Below are 17095 nucleotides of genomic sequence, written 5' to 3'. Positions count from 1 at the left end.
ATTTCTTGATATTTTTAAGGGCATAACAAAATTCCAATTGGTATTATAGGATTCAAGCTAGAACAAGTACACTAAAATGCCATTTTTCCTTTGTTGCACATGTGGCCTCAAGTGAGCATTAATCTTTGTTCATCTTTGAAAAGAAGGCTCAAGAGTTGGATAACTTGGATTGTAGCGATGCATGTGAACAAGACATGTGCATTGTATGGATGCCTATTCTTTTTTGGTTATTGGTCCCATGTTTATACCAAAGAAAATCTTTTGGCTGCATATAACACGCCATGGACTGACCCTTAGGAGAGCGTTCGGATTGGGACAGTGTAGGGCTAGGGAGTTCCTGACGCCTCAGGCGAAAAAGAAAAGAATAGAAAATACTTTACGAAGCTTAGAAAATAGGGTTAATAAAAACTACAAAACCAATCAATTAAATAAAAATAGTCAAATTTTGCGAGGCAGTAGATTATGCGAGAAAAGCACGCGGTTGACTCTCTGTTGAGGGAGGGAAGGAGGCCGTGCCCGTGAAAATAAGATAATAATAATATAGTAATATAATAATAATATAATATACGAAGAAGAAGAAGCCGCTGAGAGAGAGAGAGAGAGAATATTATATAATAATATGCGAAGAAGAAGAAGCAGCAGCAGCTGAGAGAGAGAGAGAGAAGACGAGGCCTCGCCTCTCTGTGAACAGTAGTGATTGGATGTAGACATGGCTTTGTGTTGTTTGATGATGATGATGAGAGACCGGCCCCCCTCCCCCCTCCTTCCTCTAAGCAACAGCACCGCACTTAGCTAACAAGAAAAGAGGCTCCTTCTCTCTCTCGTGTATATGTGTGTGTGTCCCTCTCTTCTGTCTGTGTATGTGTGCCTCGGTGTCTCTGTGTGTGTGTGTCTCTCTCTCTCTCTCTCTCTTTCTCTATGCTTGCCCACCTCTCACTTCCCCCTTTCTGCCCAGCATAACGTGTTTGCCTGCACCCCATCACAACCCATCGGTGCCCGGACCTACCACTCCACACCCCATCGGCTAGCCCTCTCTCCACAGTGAGTATCCTCCCCTGCTCATCTCCCTCATACGCCCCCCAGGATATGCTAGCAGGGACACAGGGCCCGCGCTGATCAGGGCACAGGACAACAGACATACCAAATGCATCTCAAGAGCAAGTTCCAGGAGCTCAGAGATGGCCTCGGCAGCATCTCGCGGCGCAGCTTCGATGTCAAGTTCCCCTACCATCACAGGTCTCGATCCATGAATTCGGTTCTCGATGCGAGTCAAGCACGCAGCACAGAGTTGGCGATTTCGCAACAGAGCTGCTGGGCATACATGCCTCCAGAACTCCTTAGGGACGTGCTTCAAAGAGTAGAATCCAGTGAGAGCACTTGGCCTTCACGGAAATCAGTGGTGGCGTGTGCTTGTGTCTGTAGGAATTGGAGAGATATAGCGAAGGAGCTTGTGAATCCCCCAGAGCAATCTGGGAAGCTGACTTTCCCCATCTCCCTTAAACAGGTGAAGGGTGTTCTAAACATTCTTGTTCTTGCTTATTTGCCTTAACGCGAGAATTGCATAGCCACTAATACTGTTGATATTCTTAAAGTGAAGTATGCTTCATGTGGCTGTCGTGACATAGATCTGTTGTCCATCAGGCTATTGTTTCTTCATGCCCAATTTAAATCTGGCACCCTGCTTGTTTGGGTTTTAAGCTATACATTTTGCAAGTCTGGGAATCAAGATGCCACTATTTGGCTTGCATAGAAGACGTGGTGTTGTGGTAGGACACTTTGAATCAACCACAAAGCTCATGTATTTTTTTCAGCACCATTTAATAGCATCAATGGAGTTGTCAAAAGTCATTCGAGCTTTCTTGGGAGTTTCCTCTGTCTCTACCGTTACCTGTGTAGTCTAGAGATGCATTTCCATCGTTATCTTATATGGTTGTGTTTTCAAAATGCTTTGGTACACTTATCTGTGTTGCACAATGGAAGACACTAATGGAATAATTGTATACATGGTTAGGGTTGATTTTTTGTGTCACTTTCGTAGAAGGTTAGAGGTTGCACATCTTATGTGTAAGGGTTATATTTCTGATTGTGTGCAAAAATGTTTTTCTTTTTTCAATTGGGTGCCAAATTTTGTAAGTTGAGCAGGACAGATGAGTCTGAAGTGAATGCCTGGTAATATGTGCTGGGTTACTGACACTGAGTGGATTTTGAACAGGAGCTTGTTGCTTCAATAGTGTTCAGTTTTATGGGAAGCCATAGTATCTGAACAGCAGATTCACCATTCAGAGTCAATATACAGAACTGATTTGCAGTCAGAGGGTTTGGAGTGGGGAAATGATAGCTAGACACACCATGCAATTGTGCAGATTATGAGATGATGTGTACATGTTTGTGAGCACATGGGCTTTTGATCAAGCAATGCTGTACCTTGAGTGAAATTCAACATCAAAGCACAAGAGATTATACTCTGGGTGGCTGAAATATATTTTGGGATGTTGGGCACTGATGTACCATACATCTAATAGATACAGGTCACACAAGCATGTGTGAGCATTCAGAAGCACACATTTGCCATATGTGCAGTACATTCCCATTGTGCAGTTTACCACCTCCTAGTGTAGGTCTCGTGACTTTTGAATTTGAGATGTCCTCTTTGTTAGACTTGGCTTTGGCCGAGGTTGAGTTGCAAATTAGTTAAGAAAACTGTAGGGATTGAGAGGTAAGTGATCGCTACTTGTGGGTTGGGAGATATCAATGATCAAGATGCAACACACCAATTGTTATCGTGTAGAACATAAAGGCCATAAATGCTCGGAAACTAAAATGAAGTCAGCCCATAAATGTTGGTGTATCATCCTAGATTTTCACTAACAATTCAGTGCTACTATTCTCAATTCACTTAATTATCCATAAGGTTTTGAGGCTCTTGTTGAGCCTCACAAATCTTGGTTGCCTCTCCCCTAGGGACACTAAGTCTCTTGGTTTGAGATATTTCTTGCTCACGAGTCACAAAGATGCTTGTGGAAAGCCTTTTTCACCAAAATAGTTATAAACCTAATAGATCCTGCAATAGAGATAATCGCATGTTATGAAAAATTCAAGCCATGTTGTGAGATTCACAGTCCTAATGCACAATACAATAGAAGAAGAGGGAACCCAAGAAAGGTCCAAGAGATCCTAAAATCATTATTACAACAGTAAAATAGAGAGTTGTACTATTATCGGCTCCATGAGCCCAAGCGTTGTCTAGCACTTCAAATCTATGAAGTCACCTATCCTATCCTATCTGGGACAACTCTTCACTCCATCTTGATTTGCCTTGAATAGTCTTCTCCTCAATGAAATTAAAAGAGAGAATCAAAATCTTGCAAGCACCAAGAGAAGAAGTTGCACCTCTCACCACGAAATGGTGGAAGGGAAAGCTATGGGGATCCCCTTTCCATATGATATTGATATCTGAAGGGAGGGAGGACTAATATTGAATGTTGATGAAGGTATTAAAGGATCAAGTGGTTGACTGGTTTGATCAAGATATTGGCGTGGTCGTGTGATGATGTCATGAAATTTAGTTGAATACTTGGTGACAGATTTTGGCCTAGATCATTATATTAACCATTAATGTCAGTGGTGACATTAGAAACTACGTATTAATTAATTAATTAATGCTAGTTCAAGGGCTAATAAATGCTTAGGAATACTTAGGTGCCATATTGGCCTAGCCAATTTAATTGTTGGTTGGTGAAATTTGATTAAGGGCATTTGCAGCCATTAGGACCAGCAGTGGAAGCAGGCAACAATAGCCCAAGAACCCAAAGGAGTAGGCAACAGTTGAGGAAGGGTTGTTGCAACTAGGTGACAGCCTTTTCACTATAGGTTATAGCTCTAGCGGTTGATTTGACAAGGTTGTAGCAGATTTCAGCCATTTCTCGCGATAGAATTTTGAATTCTCTCTCTCAAATGCATTGCTATAAGCTTTAATTCGGAGTAGCAAAATTTAGGGTTTGACAACCGCCTTGGGAAGTGTGCTCAAAATTTAGGGCCTAGTACTTGAAATTCAGCAGTTGAAATTTGGGGATTTTAGAGAATTTCAAGAGGCTAGTCAACGTTAAGTTTGTGATAGAATTTGTCTTTCAAGGAACAAATTGAAGGTTGATCCCCAAGCAGACCAAGGGACAAATTGGTTTGAGGGCTTGCTAGCCATTTATGACAGTAAGTGGCATTGGAGGAGCAATCTTAGTGTACTTCATGCAGTTGTAATATAAGATAAAGAAATACCTCAAGGGGTGCCATTTTTTGGGGCTAATTGGGTAGGTATCTAGTGTTTAAGATTAAATAGTAACATTTCCATTTCAGATTATGTGAATTCTATGCTTGTTGTAATTAGTGGTAAATCATGTCATTACCACCCTTTCTCTGGAGGGAAGGTTGGTTTCAGTTTGGCTTGACTCGATGATCGAAACTGAGCCCGATGAGAAAATATAGTTGCCATGGAAGCATTGGTTATCCATGTCAAGTGAGGTTAGTCTTCTAGAAGACAAGCTAAGAATAAGTACATTTGACATACCTTAGGACTTGTAGACAATCTAATGAGAAGGTTTTTGTACACTAAACTATTGGCTTAATACAAAGGCTGAATAGGCTAAGTTAGAGCGAGGGTTTTGTGAGTAGTTGTGTGTGTCTTGCAACATAGCCATCTCTTGTCTATGAGCCGCAATTTGAGTCAGATGAGGATATTAGGAGCTCTGACATTCAATTTGTCATGTGTTTTGATGGAGGAGGTAGATTTGTTTATAGAGCATACATTCCTTTCCTAGTGAGTATTGGGTGTGTTCACATTGCTAGAGATTAGTTTCTAGCTCCTTTGTATTTCTTTTGCAGTGGTGGTTGGAGGACCTGCTCACATGTGATAGAGGTGATCAACATTATTATTTTGCAATTGCATTTCATGTGGTTGCCAAAATTATTTTATTGTTGGAAATGCAGTTGGCCAGCATTTTTGGGGCCAAGATGACTAGGTTGGCTAGATTTGGGCATTTCTTGCTATTTATAGTAGGTTGATTTGGTGGCAATGTTAGGGTGAGGGTTTTGTTAGTAGTCATGTGTGTCTTGCATAGTTATCTCCTGTTTGTGAGTCTCAATTTGAGTCAGATGAGAACATCAGGAGTTTTGATGTTGAAACCAGCCTTCCTTCTTGGAAAGGGTGGTAAAACCTGACCAAGCACTTAATTATAACAATTAATAAGTCATCAAACATTGAAATGCACACATTACCATGATTGGACACTTTGTTGATCCCAAAACTAGTGCCCCTTGCAGTATTGCTTTAACTTGTATTGCTTTTGGATGGAGTACAAATTGAGATATCTTTATCTCCTGCGTTGATCCAAAAGCCCCTTGCTGTCACAACTGATTAGCAAGCTATTCGTGCAATTTGCCCCTCAATCTTCACCCATGACTTGTACAAAGGGAACCACAAATTAGCCAAATGCTGCCCCAAATCAAATGGGATGGATTGGCATTTGAAATCTTTGATAATTCCTTGAATTTCAGCATACAATGCCTTTGATTGATGGCATGGGTTCCAAGGTGGTTGCTAAACCCTAATTTCTATAGGGAATTAGAATTCTCATTGCTGTCCACCAAATTTGACTAAGAACACCTTCAATTGGCTGAGAAATGCTGAGATCTTCAGAGGATGTGTTGGACAAGATGAGAGAATGCTGAGATGAGATAGAAATCAGAGTTTCTTCACGAGAAATCCTTCAAAACTGCCTATTTCCTTGTCTAATCAGCATTTAATGCTGTTGCCAACAGCTCATGATGCCATAAATACTATTGCCTGGTTTTGGAGGGCTCCTAGCAGATGTTGCTTGCATTCTATGGCCTCCTATAGCTCCCAAAACTGATTAGCTGCAGCCTCCTTCTCTCTCCTACCTAGGATATATACGGAATGAGTCTCCAGCCTGCAAATAGCTTTCTCTACCATTGCATGGGCATTTTTGCCAAGTGGTAGCCTTCTAATTCCATTTTTCAGCAATTTTCAGCCAATTAATCAATTTAAAAAATTAATTGATTCTAAAAATTAATTTTAGCCCTTTTGACCTTGCCCAAAATTTAAATGCCCATCCACAATTTAATTGGATTAGCCATTTGCAACCCTAAGTGGTCCCTAGACTTAATTGACCCTTAGCCTAGTCCCTAGTGTCACCACTGGCACTTATTAGCCAATTAATTGTCCTAGGGCCAAAATTGACACCAATTGACATCCAAAACCTGGTATAAATTGTCACAACTTTTGCCTTTGACATCCACTATCTCCTCGGGATCCTTGACTTGTTACCATGCAATAATTGTTATGTGCATCACATGTGTCTTACAACCTTGCATATTTGATTATTAAATTAATCAAATGTTATTAGCAAGAGCAAAGCATCTAAAAAGTTTCATGTCTTTGTGACAAACCTCCCCTTTGAAATCCTTGCAATTGTCCTCGATTGCACTGCATTGTGCCAAAGCAAAAGTATATTGTACTAGAATTTCCATAAGGCATCATAGTCACAACATTGGCCATTGTTGTTTAACCATGCCATATGCCCAAAACTTGATGTAAATTTCTAGCCACAAAAAATGTAGCTTAAAATTGAAAAATAGTCCAAAACTATTGCTAGAGATCCATTGGATGCATCCATAGCTCATGTTTCTAAACCGTTTTGACTACAAAACCAGAGTAAGATATATACTCAACATAAACTATGGCTGAAACTGTCAATGGCATTCACTAATCATGCTCCTGTCCATGGAACTAGCTGATAACCATTGAAAACTGATTGAAGGCTTTGACCCTCATTCAACAATTTGATGCAAACTTCTTTGGGGGTGATTTTTCCAAGCATTCAAAAGTGCACAAGGCAACCCCTTACATAAAAGGAAATGCACTTTACTAGTGGACAACCCTTTTGATGCAAGGCAAGGCACTAGCAACTTGGGTGCATTTGAATAGGTTTTTTCTTCCCAATGGCTCACAAAGACTTTGAAGTGGATGTGATAGTAGCTTAGCACAAATTGGATGCAATATATTTTGCTGATTTGAAAGAGTATACAAACAAATTTTGGACAGTTTTGTTGTTAGGTAGCTCTTGTTGTGAGGTTACAATGGCTAAGCAAATAAAGACCTATTGTTGTGGTCTACCCAAAGAAATTCGCAACTATTACACTAAGACAAAAGTAAACAACATTTCTTATGTATTGATGAAAGGCCATGTCAAAAGATTTAGGGGCAGCAAGTATGCTTCAAAGAACAATGCTGAAAATAAGGGCAGTGAGATTGAATTTTGGACAACAAGTTTAAATCTTGAAAAAGGGTCAACAAGCAGAAAATCAATTAGTCATTCTGTAAAAAAGGCAGACGAGGCAAAATGTCATTTGCTAGTGATAAGAAATTTGCTGAAAAAAAGACATCATTTGATGCAAAGAAATGCTATGTTTGTGATCAAGAGGGGCATATAGCATGTGAATGCCTAGAACATAAGTCTAGAAACCATGTAGATGATAATAAAGATTAAAAAGGTAAGAAGCATAAAACCTCAGTTGGATTGATATTTGATCTTTTTGGTGAGCAACCAAACACAAATGCTTTAGAGCTATGTTGTGCATGGGAAAAAGTGAGGGATCAACATGCTTTAGTCTTCTTTGATGCAGACACTCATGCCAACTTCATTTCTCCAAAATCGGCAGCCAAGTTGAGCATTAGAGATTATGAGATGAGTCCCAGACTACCATGAACGTTTGACTTGTTTTAAACATGCAAAGCCAATTACCCCTATCATTGAAAAACTCTGTATTGATTTGCAATCATATGTGGATAGGGATGAATTTCACATTATGCCGTTGGCGGTTGCGATGTATTATTGGGTATTCCATGGTCTCATAGAGTGTATGCTATGATTGATGTATATGATAGAAAAATTGCTCTCATTCACAAAGGAAGGTAACATGTTCTTGATGTAAAGTTAAAGAGAGAGTCATTTCTCTTGTGTTTGCTTTAACAAAATTTTCATTAATGGAAAATCATCTTTCTGTGTACTTGGTTTTTACAAAAGATGTTAGTAAAGGTGATGCTAAGTCTAATGTTTCAATGCTGAATAATGAGCAGACAAAATTCCTGAATGAATTCTAAGATTGTTTTTTGACTCGTTAGTTGGAGAATTACCATTTGAAAGGCTAGAGGATCATTCTTTTGACCTAGTGCTTGGTAGTACACCTTTGAAAAGGCCACCTTATAGAGTAAGTGCTACCCAACAATAAATAAGAAGTATGAGTCAGGTTAATGAGCTGTTGAAAAAAGGGTTGATTCAACACAATTCATCACCCTTTTGCTCACTTGTACTCCAGCAGAAAAATAGTAGTTCATTGCAAATGTGTATTGATCAGTACACCTTGAACAAGAACACCATCAAAAATAGATTCGCTATACCAAGGATTGATGATATTCTTGATTGGTTAGAGAGAAGTGCAATCTTCAGTAGGATAGACCTTAAAAGCGGGTATCATCAAATATGCATAAGGCCAAAAGATGTGCATGTGATAGCTTTTAGGACCACTTTTGGATTATGTGAGTACTTGGTCATGCCATTTGGGCTTACAAATGCATGTGCGACATTTAATTGCATGATGGATCAAATTTTTTGACCCTATAGGTCTTTCATTTCACATGAGTGAATTCTTCATGTCAGAGATTCACTTCTTAGGGCATATTGTCTCAAAAGATGGTGCTAGAATGGATCTTGCAAAAGTGGAAGCCACATGCAGTTGGTCTTATTTGAGAACCTTGCACGATGTACCTAGCTCTTTGTGGTAGTGTTTGCACTATAGAAGGTTCATAGCCTACTTTGCTGAAATTGCCTCAGCCCTTCATGCATTGCAGAAGAAGGGAGTTCCATTTACATGGGCTGATAAGGAAATTGCAGCATTCAATAAGTTGAAAGAAAAGCTTACTTCAAATCGAGTGTTGATCTTGCAAGATCTTCGACAAGCTTTCTTATTTAATGTGATGCATGTGGGAAGAGCCTAGGTGCAATTCTAATGTAGGAAAGCCATGTCTTGGCATATGAGCGTAGAACTTTCTTATTTAGTGTGATGCATGTGGGAAGAGCCTAGGTGCAATTCTAACGTAGGAAAGCTATGTTTTGGCATATGAGCATAGAACTTTACAAGGTATTGAGAAAAAATTGCAGGTTTATGAGAAAGAGTTGCTGTAATTCATGCTTCTTCTACATCGAAACACTATGTGCTAGGGGTTGAGTTTGTTGTATAGACAAACCATGAAACTTCTGTATGTAGGGCATTGTGGATTTGATGCTACAATAAAAGCAGTTGAAACTTTCTTTTATTGGCCAGCTTTGAGATGTAATATGGATTGCTTTGTACACACATGCATTGTATGTCAAAAGGTCAAGTTTGATCAATAGAAGGCATCGGGTTTGTTGCAGCTCTTGCATATTCCTGATAGACTGTGGGATATCATAGTCATGTATTTTATCTTTAATCTTTCTAGGACACCTATAGGGAATGATGGTATATGGACCATTATTTGCAGGTTTAAGCAAACAAGCTCATTTCATTCCGGTGAGGAAAAATATGGTTGCGGATCACATGGTAAGAGTGTTCATGCAAAACATCTTTAAATATCATGGCATATGCCACAGTCTATTGGGAGTGGCAGAGATCCTTGCGTGACAAGTCTCTTTTGGAGAGGCATTTTTGAGAATATGGGTACGGCCCTAAAGTTTTGATTTTCTTTTCATCTCTAGAGAGATGGACAGTTTGAAGAGACAAGCTATTGTCTTAGATATTTTGAATTGCTATGTGTTTGAGCATAAAACCAAATGGGAATAGTTTTTGCCTTTGTGGAATATGCTTATAACAACGTAGTACATAGTGACATTGGCAAGGCATCGTCTGAGGTTGTGGAAGGAGAGAAGAAATTCCCACCCATTTTACATACAAAGGATAAGAATCAAGACAATTTCGAGGTTGAGCTCTCCAAAAGACTCAAGAAAAGCAAAATAAAGGAGTTGATCATCGTTGCAGATCTTTCGTATTTGTAGAGGGTGATTGGGCCTTGTTACACATTGAAAAGCTGAAGGGTAAAGAGCGTCTTTTCCCTAAACTCAGCTCAAGGTATTATGGACCTTTCAAAGTGTTGCAAAGGATTAGTGAGGTGGCTTACAAATTGAAGCTACTTGATCATTGCAAGATTCACAATGCTTTTCATGTGAGTCTTTTTAGGCCTTCTTGTGGTGATGTCTAAGTATATCACTAATTAGAAAGAGTTTAAGGTTGACGAACTTGATGAAATCTTGGTTTTTGAGTAGATATTGGCACATAAGGAAAGGAAGGTCAAGGATAAAGTCTCACGTCACTATTTGGTGAAGTTTCAAAACTATGCATTGCTTGATGCAAAATGGATAGAGGAGATTGATTTGGTAGAATTGCCTCATTTGTTACAACTTTACCTTGATGCTTTTTAGTTGGAGCCTGACTTTGTTCCTGACTTTGTTTTGAGCTCAGCGAGGCTTGGTAGAGTGCAAATTTGGAGCATTGCATGATGCTCAAGGGAAGAGTGATGTGTCCACTTTCTTGATATAGATATGCTCATGTATCTAGAGAATGTTTAAAGATCTTTTAGATTCCATACGGGTATTTCTATGATCAATCTACTAGACACTTGTGTTTCTATAGGCATGCTTATTTATTAGTGCAGTGAGTACCATTTTGATAGTTATGGATTTGTACAATTGCGATTGATTGGATACTAGTGCAGTAGCTACCATGTTGGAAAAAAATGTATATTGCTAGAATATGGAGTAATAACAGTATACTTGGTTACTTAGAAACATGTATGGATAATTGTACATTGGTTTCACAGAGTAACTATAATGTACTTGGTTACTTGGAAACATGGACAAATAAAGTACATTGACAATACACGTGGTAATGATAGTATGCGTGGTTGTTGGAAAATATGTATTGGTCATTTTGTATGTCGTGTTGCATCTCAACTATGTGCAATTGCGATTGCTTGCGATGTTTTAAAAGGGGGTATGTCACGGGAATGTGAAATGATTTCATGAAGAGTTCTAATTAAAGTGAATTTTAATTTTAGCACCTGTAGCTCTTGGTATAGCGACCATTGTGCAGACAGTGAAGAATTTGACATTGGGTATACAGCGGATAAGTGTACATGTTATGTGGTATAAGAGCAAGGCAAAAGTAACAAGATGCAATGTGAAACATTTATTAGATTGGAATCTTGCACCTTAGAATTGAGTTACATTGAAAGTTTCGCCCAATAAATAGCTCAATTAGGCCACTTAAACTATTAAGCGAGCCTTGAACTAAAGTTTGGTCCAGTGAGCAGCTCACTTATATTCAACGAGTAAGTCATTGATTAGCCATTAATAAAAAACAAGATTTGATTAAGGAGGTATTGGTTACTCATTTGAAAAGCTTATCTTGCTATTTGAAGCTTCTTCTCTTTCACTTTGAGTAGGTCAAGTTTGAAGACAACCATTCTTTTCTTCTTTTTGTTGAAATTGCAAGTTTTAGCCATAGAATACGAGCTGAAAGCACAGATGGAATGTGGACAGCTGCTAATCTTCTCCTCTTGGCATGGGGATTCCATTGGGTAGCCTTCTAACTCCATATAGAGCAAGGTATGGTGCTGTTTTTGAACTAAATATTAGAAAAACAGGTTCTTATAGTTCTATAGATTGAGATCCTCTCTTCTCCTCTGAGATCTCAAGTCTAGTTTGCTTTTTGGGCATCTATGTCACAAAAAAAGTAATGTTCTTACCTTTTCATGAGAAGAAATCCCTTTGTTTGTGAGAGAAATAGCGTGGGATTGTATGGAAATTATGCAAGACCGTTGACTAGGCGAATCCTTTGCAAAATTGGGTTCAAATACTAGCTGTAATTTTTAGGGTTTGGTAGGCTGAACTGTTCATTTGCGTTTTTGAATACTCTATGGTTGGAGGTGAACATTGAATGTGACAAAGTCATTGTGCAGCCTTGGATTAGTTGTGTCATGAGAAATCGTTGAAATACGGCTATTTGTAACCAATTTCGAGCACACATCAGTAATCTAAAGAAATACCAAAAGGGGTGCCAAGCTTTGGAACCAAGGGGTGTCATCTTTGGTGTAGGAGCACTCTAGCTCCAATTGTGTATGGATTTTTCTTGCTGAACTAACTGCTTTGCTAAGTGTGGTCTATTGCCCTTTGGGCTTCCTAAGGTTGGTTTAATGCTCTTTAATCATTTAGTTGAATTTGTGGCCCTCAATTGTTGAATCACCTCCTGTTGGACTTGCCCATGTGTTGCACAACTTATGCAATGTCTTGCTTTCCCAAGAGGCTAGAAATATGTCACATTAACAATTAATTGAATCTGTGGCTAGAAACATGTCTTGCTTGGCCTAAGCTTGGAAACACACGTCTTGGTGACATCGTATATATACAACATGAGATATTAGAACTGGCATACAAGTGCTTCATATTGAGATACTTTGGTGCTAAGCAAAACATGCAAAAGAAAAGCTAAATGGGTGTGCAATGGAAGAAGAGAAAGAGGGGAAGTCCTACAAAGATACTTAGTCTAGGGACAATTTGCCTATGGCACGGTTTGCTTAGCTTGAGCCGTGAGATAGACTAGCTTATGGATGTACTAGCCTAACTAAGGGTACGACCACCACAAAGCACTTTCTTTGGTAGGTCTTTGCAAAGGAAAACCATGTTGAGTGGATGAACCATGTTGAGTGGATGAAGCCTCATGGACAATTGACTTATCATGAGTCTTGGTAGTAAAAGTGGGTCAAATGGGCTTAGGTCCAGAAGAAATTGAGGGGGACTGTTGATAAGCCACATCTATAGCAGGTCTCTTGATAGATTGAAGAGAATTGTTTGCTGGCTTGATAGATGCTATAAGAGAGCCTTGCCAAGAAAGCCTCCAAAGAAGTAGATCAATGATAAATGCTACAAGAGAGCCCTCTAATTAGTGGAGAGTTCTTGTGAAGCTAGTGTTTCTCAAGAAGACATTAGGGATTTGAAAGAATGCAAGTAGATGCGAAACCAACCTTGGCTCTAACCCTGCATCTCATGTGAGCTAGACGTGCTTTAAAATGGAAAAGCAAGAAACAAACTCACCTCAAAACATCCGTGGCTTCTTTTTGATGTTTGAAGCTGCCTTGGCCTTTGCAAAGGTGCTTAGAAGCCAGTGATTCATACCAACTCCTTGCTTGTGAGTCCCATGGAGAAGTGAAGAAGAGGAGAGGGATTTCCTCTCTGTCTGAAGTCTCAACTCTCCCTCTCTCTTTCAACATCTAGCTTAGTCTCATGAGAGAAGAGAAGACTTAAGCTCAAGAAGCTGCATTGCTCATAATGTTGAAATGTCTCCCACAATATTGAGGCTCTTTTGAGGTCATATGTTGGATTTCTGGTAAATGCCTTGGGTAGATGGGTACATGGAAAACATTATTTTCAAAAAGGTTGTGGAAGAGTATTAGTACACATTCTGCAAAAGATTATGGAAATTTACATTGTATAGTTCTGAGATCTGTAAAGAATGTCGAAGATATTGATAGAATATGCATTCCCAAAAAGAATGTTGAAGACACTTGTGCAGTATGGATCATCAGATGTTACAAGATGCTGAAATAGAGATTTTCATCCTTGCATTATATTCACCCACACGTGACTGCTCAATTAATTGTTGTATTGTGCTGCTTCGGAGATAAGGACTTTGTTTCTTTTGCCTGTTTATGACCAGGCAAAAGGCCCAATCAAATGAAAGGTTTTGCAGCATTATGTTCCTAAAAGAATGTGGTATTATATGGAAGATCTACGTAGTACACACTCCAGAAAAGTACAAGAGATTATGTGGATAGTATGCAATTCCAAAGAGATTAAGAAAAGAGAGAGATATAGCTGTTTTGAGAGAGAGTGAGGGAAGATTCACAGAGGTTGGAACACCTCAACAAAGAATGAGGATGATATTGACACAAGGCTGTGCAATATATTCAATTGTGCTTTGTTTGTTTGTTTGCTTTTTTTTTTTTTTGGGTTTCTTGACAAAACTGTGTCTATGAAAAATGCTATTATCTAAATCTGAAGATTTTTTGAGAGATTGAAGCGCTTCACCACCAAACAATAAGAACAAAAAGTAGAATTCGAAAACAATCAAAAGCTAAAGCAAGAATGTGAATATATGGCTAGAAGAATCTATTTATGGTGCTTGAATATACGAACAAAATTCCAGCTTAAGGGTTGCAATGGGCTTACTCAGCAGTTTTTCTTGGCTTTGACAAATACCAAGGCTTATGTGTCTATAAAGGTGGTGGAGGTTGTCGGAACAATTTCGCTCAGAGAGCTGTGTATGTAGTGAGACAGTTGCAGCATGTAATGTTCTACCTGATTTGGCCTTTGGGGCCCAGCAAGCTCTCCTAATAGTGATAATTTGTCTTCTTCGACCTGCCGTGTCTAAACTGTTGGTTCAAGTGAGCAAGTGTGAAATAGGGAAGGATTGAGGCTGGGGAACTTCAGTTTATTTTTGTGATTGTCTAAAAACTGTAAGTGTGAAATAGGGAAGGATTGAGGCTGGGGAACTTCAGTTTATTTTTGTGATTGTCTAAAAACTGTAAGGCCACTCAGGGTTTTGGAGTCTTAACATTTGATATGTCGATTTTTGCAGCCTGGCCCCAGGAACACCACAGTTCAATGCTTTATTAAACGGGACAGATCAAATTTTACATATCATTTGTATCTTGGACTGGGTGCAAGTAAGTGAACACATTCCTTGTTACTTGCATCAGCAGATGTGAATCATTAACGTTGAATCTGTGAGATTGGAAAATGTAGTACTGATTTCCAGCAGGGGGACTGTTGATAGTGCAATAACATCATCTAGGTGCCAGTTGTACTGCAAATCATTATTACATTGGTATGATGATGCTTGACAGGGCTGAGAATCATGTAACATGTTAGTAAATGGATGCACTTGTGTTTTATCTTTTAAATGGATGCAATTTTTATGTTGAAGCTAGCATCTCTCAATCACCTTCCATTTGCTGAGGTTTATGTGCTACTTTGGTCTGACATCCAATGCCATCTGTAACAAGTGTTTTGAATGAGCAATCTTTTAGTGAGGGTTAATGCTTTCTTCACCTTCTTAACGGTAGCCATTCTTCAATGCAAATATTGATTTGTGTCTACGTGTGACAGCATTGGTGGAGAATGGAAAGTTCCTTTTGGCTGCCCAAAAGATTCGCCGTGCCACCAGTGCAGATTACATTATTTCCCTGAGTGCAGATGATATGTCCAAGGGAAGCAACACATATGTAGGGAAGCTCAGGCAAGTCCTTCATGAAGTTCAGTAGCTTGGTAGTGAGCCGGTCAGCTTGCAGCCTTTGAATATTGAATCCTCTCAACATTTCCAAGTAACCACATGGTGGCATGACGTTGTGGTTGCAGGTCAAATTTTTTAGGTACGAAGTTTACTATATATGACAGTCAGCCTCCCCATTGTGGGGCAATAGCATCTACTAACAAAGGGGGCCGGCGAGTGGGTTCTAAACAAGTTTGCCCACAAGCACCTGCTGGAAGCTATAATGTGGCACACATAGCGTATGAGTTGAATGTTCTTGGTACAAGAGGCCCAAGGAGGATGCACTGCACTATGCATTCAATTCCAATGTCAGCCATGGAGCTGGGGGGTGTGGCACCGACTCCTGTGGAGTTCTCAAGTGCAGCATTAGATTATTCGTTGTCATCATTTCCTTATTTTGGATCAAAATCTTCTGTTTCTGAATTTGGTATGTTGGATATAGACAGCTTAAAAGATGGCTTTTCGAAGGAGGGGCCTCTTATCCTGAAAAACAAGGCTCCAAGGTGGCATGAGCAACTTCAATGTTGGTGTCTGAATTTCCGGGGCCGTGTCACTGTTGCTTCTGTCAAAAATTTTCAGCTGGTTGTTGCTACAGAATCTGTTGAACCTACAGCTCAGACTGATCATGACAAGGTGCTACTTCAGTTTGGGAAAGTTGGCAAGGACATGTTTACAATGGATTACTGCTATCCTTTGTCTGCTTTTCAGGCCTTTGCTATATGCCTAAGCAGCTTTGATACTAAGCTAGCGTGTGAATGAATGCTCTCTTCTCATTTTGAGGAGAGCAGATAGTGTGTCTAGTGTCTATTGTTGGGCTGTAATATAATGTCCCAGTTAGTGGGCCACGTCTTTTGTGAAGATATTTGGTGCTGTTAGCTGAATATTGTGTGGTGATGTATACATCTCATTTACTGCTTTTAAGCTTGAGTTACCAGCTTCCCATAATCAAAGATCAATTTGAACTTCCCGAGTCTGACACATTCAATAAGTGATGCACTTCACACTTCAATTTGTCATGTTTGCAAGGACTCTGCATGCAAACTGGCACACCCCATTGCCAACATGCTTTTAATTCAGGCATTTGTTAGCTGTTGTGGAGCACTGGAAAATGTCAGACATACATGGATGCTGGATGTGGACAGAGGTGTGGGATGATCCCCAAGTCCATACCAAATAATGAAAGTTAATTAATGAGCTCTCCAAATTCTTCATATGATGCTTACAAACTTAACTCTTCACAAACTTCAGCCCTACTTCCACGAAGATTTTACTTCTACCTATGCCCTGCCTATGCTCTTACTTTCTGTATTGTATTGTAGTATTTGTGATTCTTTACAGGAGTGAGTTTAGCTTGATAATGTGATTGCGAAGGGTAGATGGACTTATTAAGTGATGGAAAAGGTCTTTTCTTTGCATGCAGATATTTGATTCTAGGTGCAACACCTTGATTCTTGCAAGTGGTGGTGGTTTTGTGACATTCAATCCCACAGGCGGCCTAATATGCATACAAGCTAAGTAATACCCGAGCTGTTTGGTGCTGTTATAGTCTATACTGAGAGGACCATTCCATGTTTTGAAGATTGGCAAGTTGATATGTAGGAGAAATTTATAGTGCAAAACTATCACTTTAAAATGCAGATCTTAAAATTTCTTTAAAGCTATC

The 17095-nt window shown here is 39.4% G+C and overlaps 1 protein-coding gene across 1 annotated transcript; it reads left to right on the top strand.

The window, feature by feature from the left end:
- Nucleotides 1–639: 639 nt before the first annotated feature.
- Nucleotides 640–16355, top strand: LOC148013915 (tubby-like F-box protein 3). Its single transcript, XM_087666261.1, has 4 exons — nt 640–1504; nt 14740–14827; nt 15270–15399; nt 15519–16355. The coding sequence occupies exons 1-4, from the start codon at nt 1145–1147 to the stop codon at nt 16189–16191; spliced, it is 1251 nt and encodes a 416-aa protein (XP_087522387.1). The 5' UTR covers nt 640–1144; the 3' UTR covers nt 16192–16355.
- The last annotated feature ends 740 nt before the right edge of the window (nt 16356–17095 follow it).

Source organism: Lygodium microphyllum, chromosome 25 (genome assembly GCF_053477565.2).
Source record: "Lygodium microphyllum isolate KBCC chromosome 25, Lygodium_microphyllum_v1.1.10, whole genome shotgun sequence".
Classification (NCBI taxonomy): Eukaryota; Viridiplantae; Streptophyta; class Polypodiopsida; order Schizaeales; family Lygodiaceae; genus Lygodium; species Lygodium microphyllum.
Note: the sequence above shows the minus strand (reverse complement) of the source record. Positions and strands in the feature narration are given on the sequence as shown.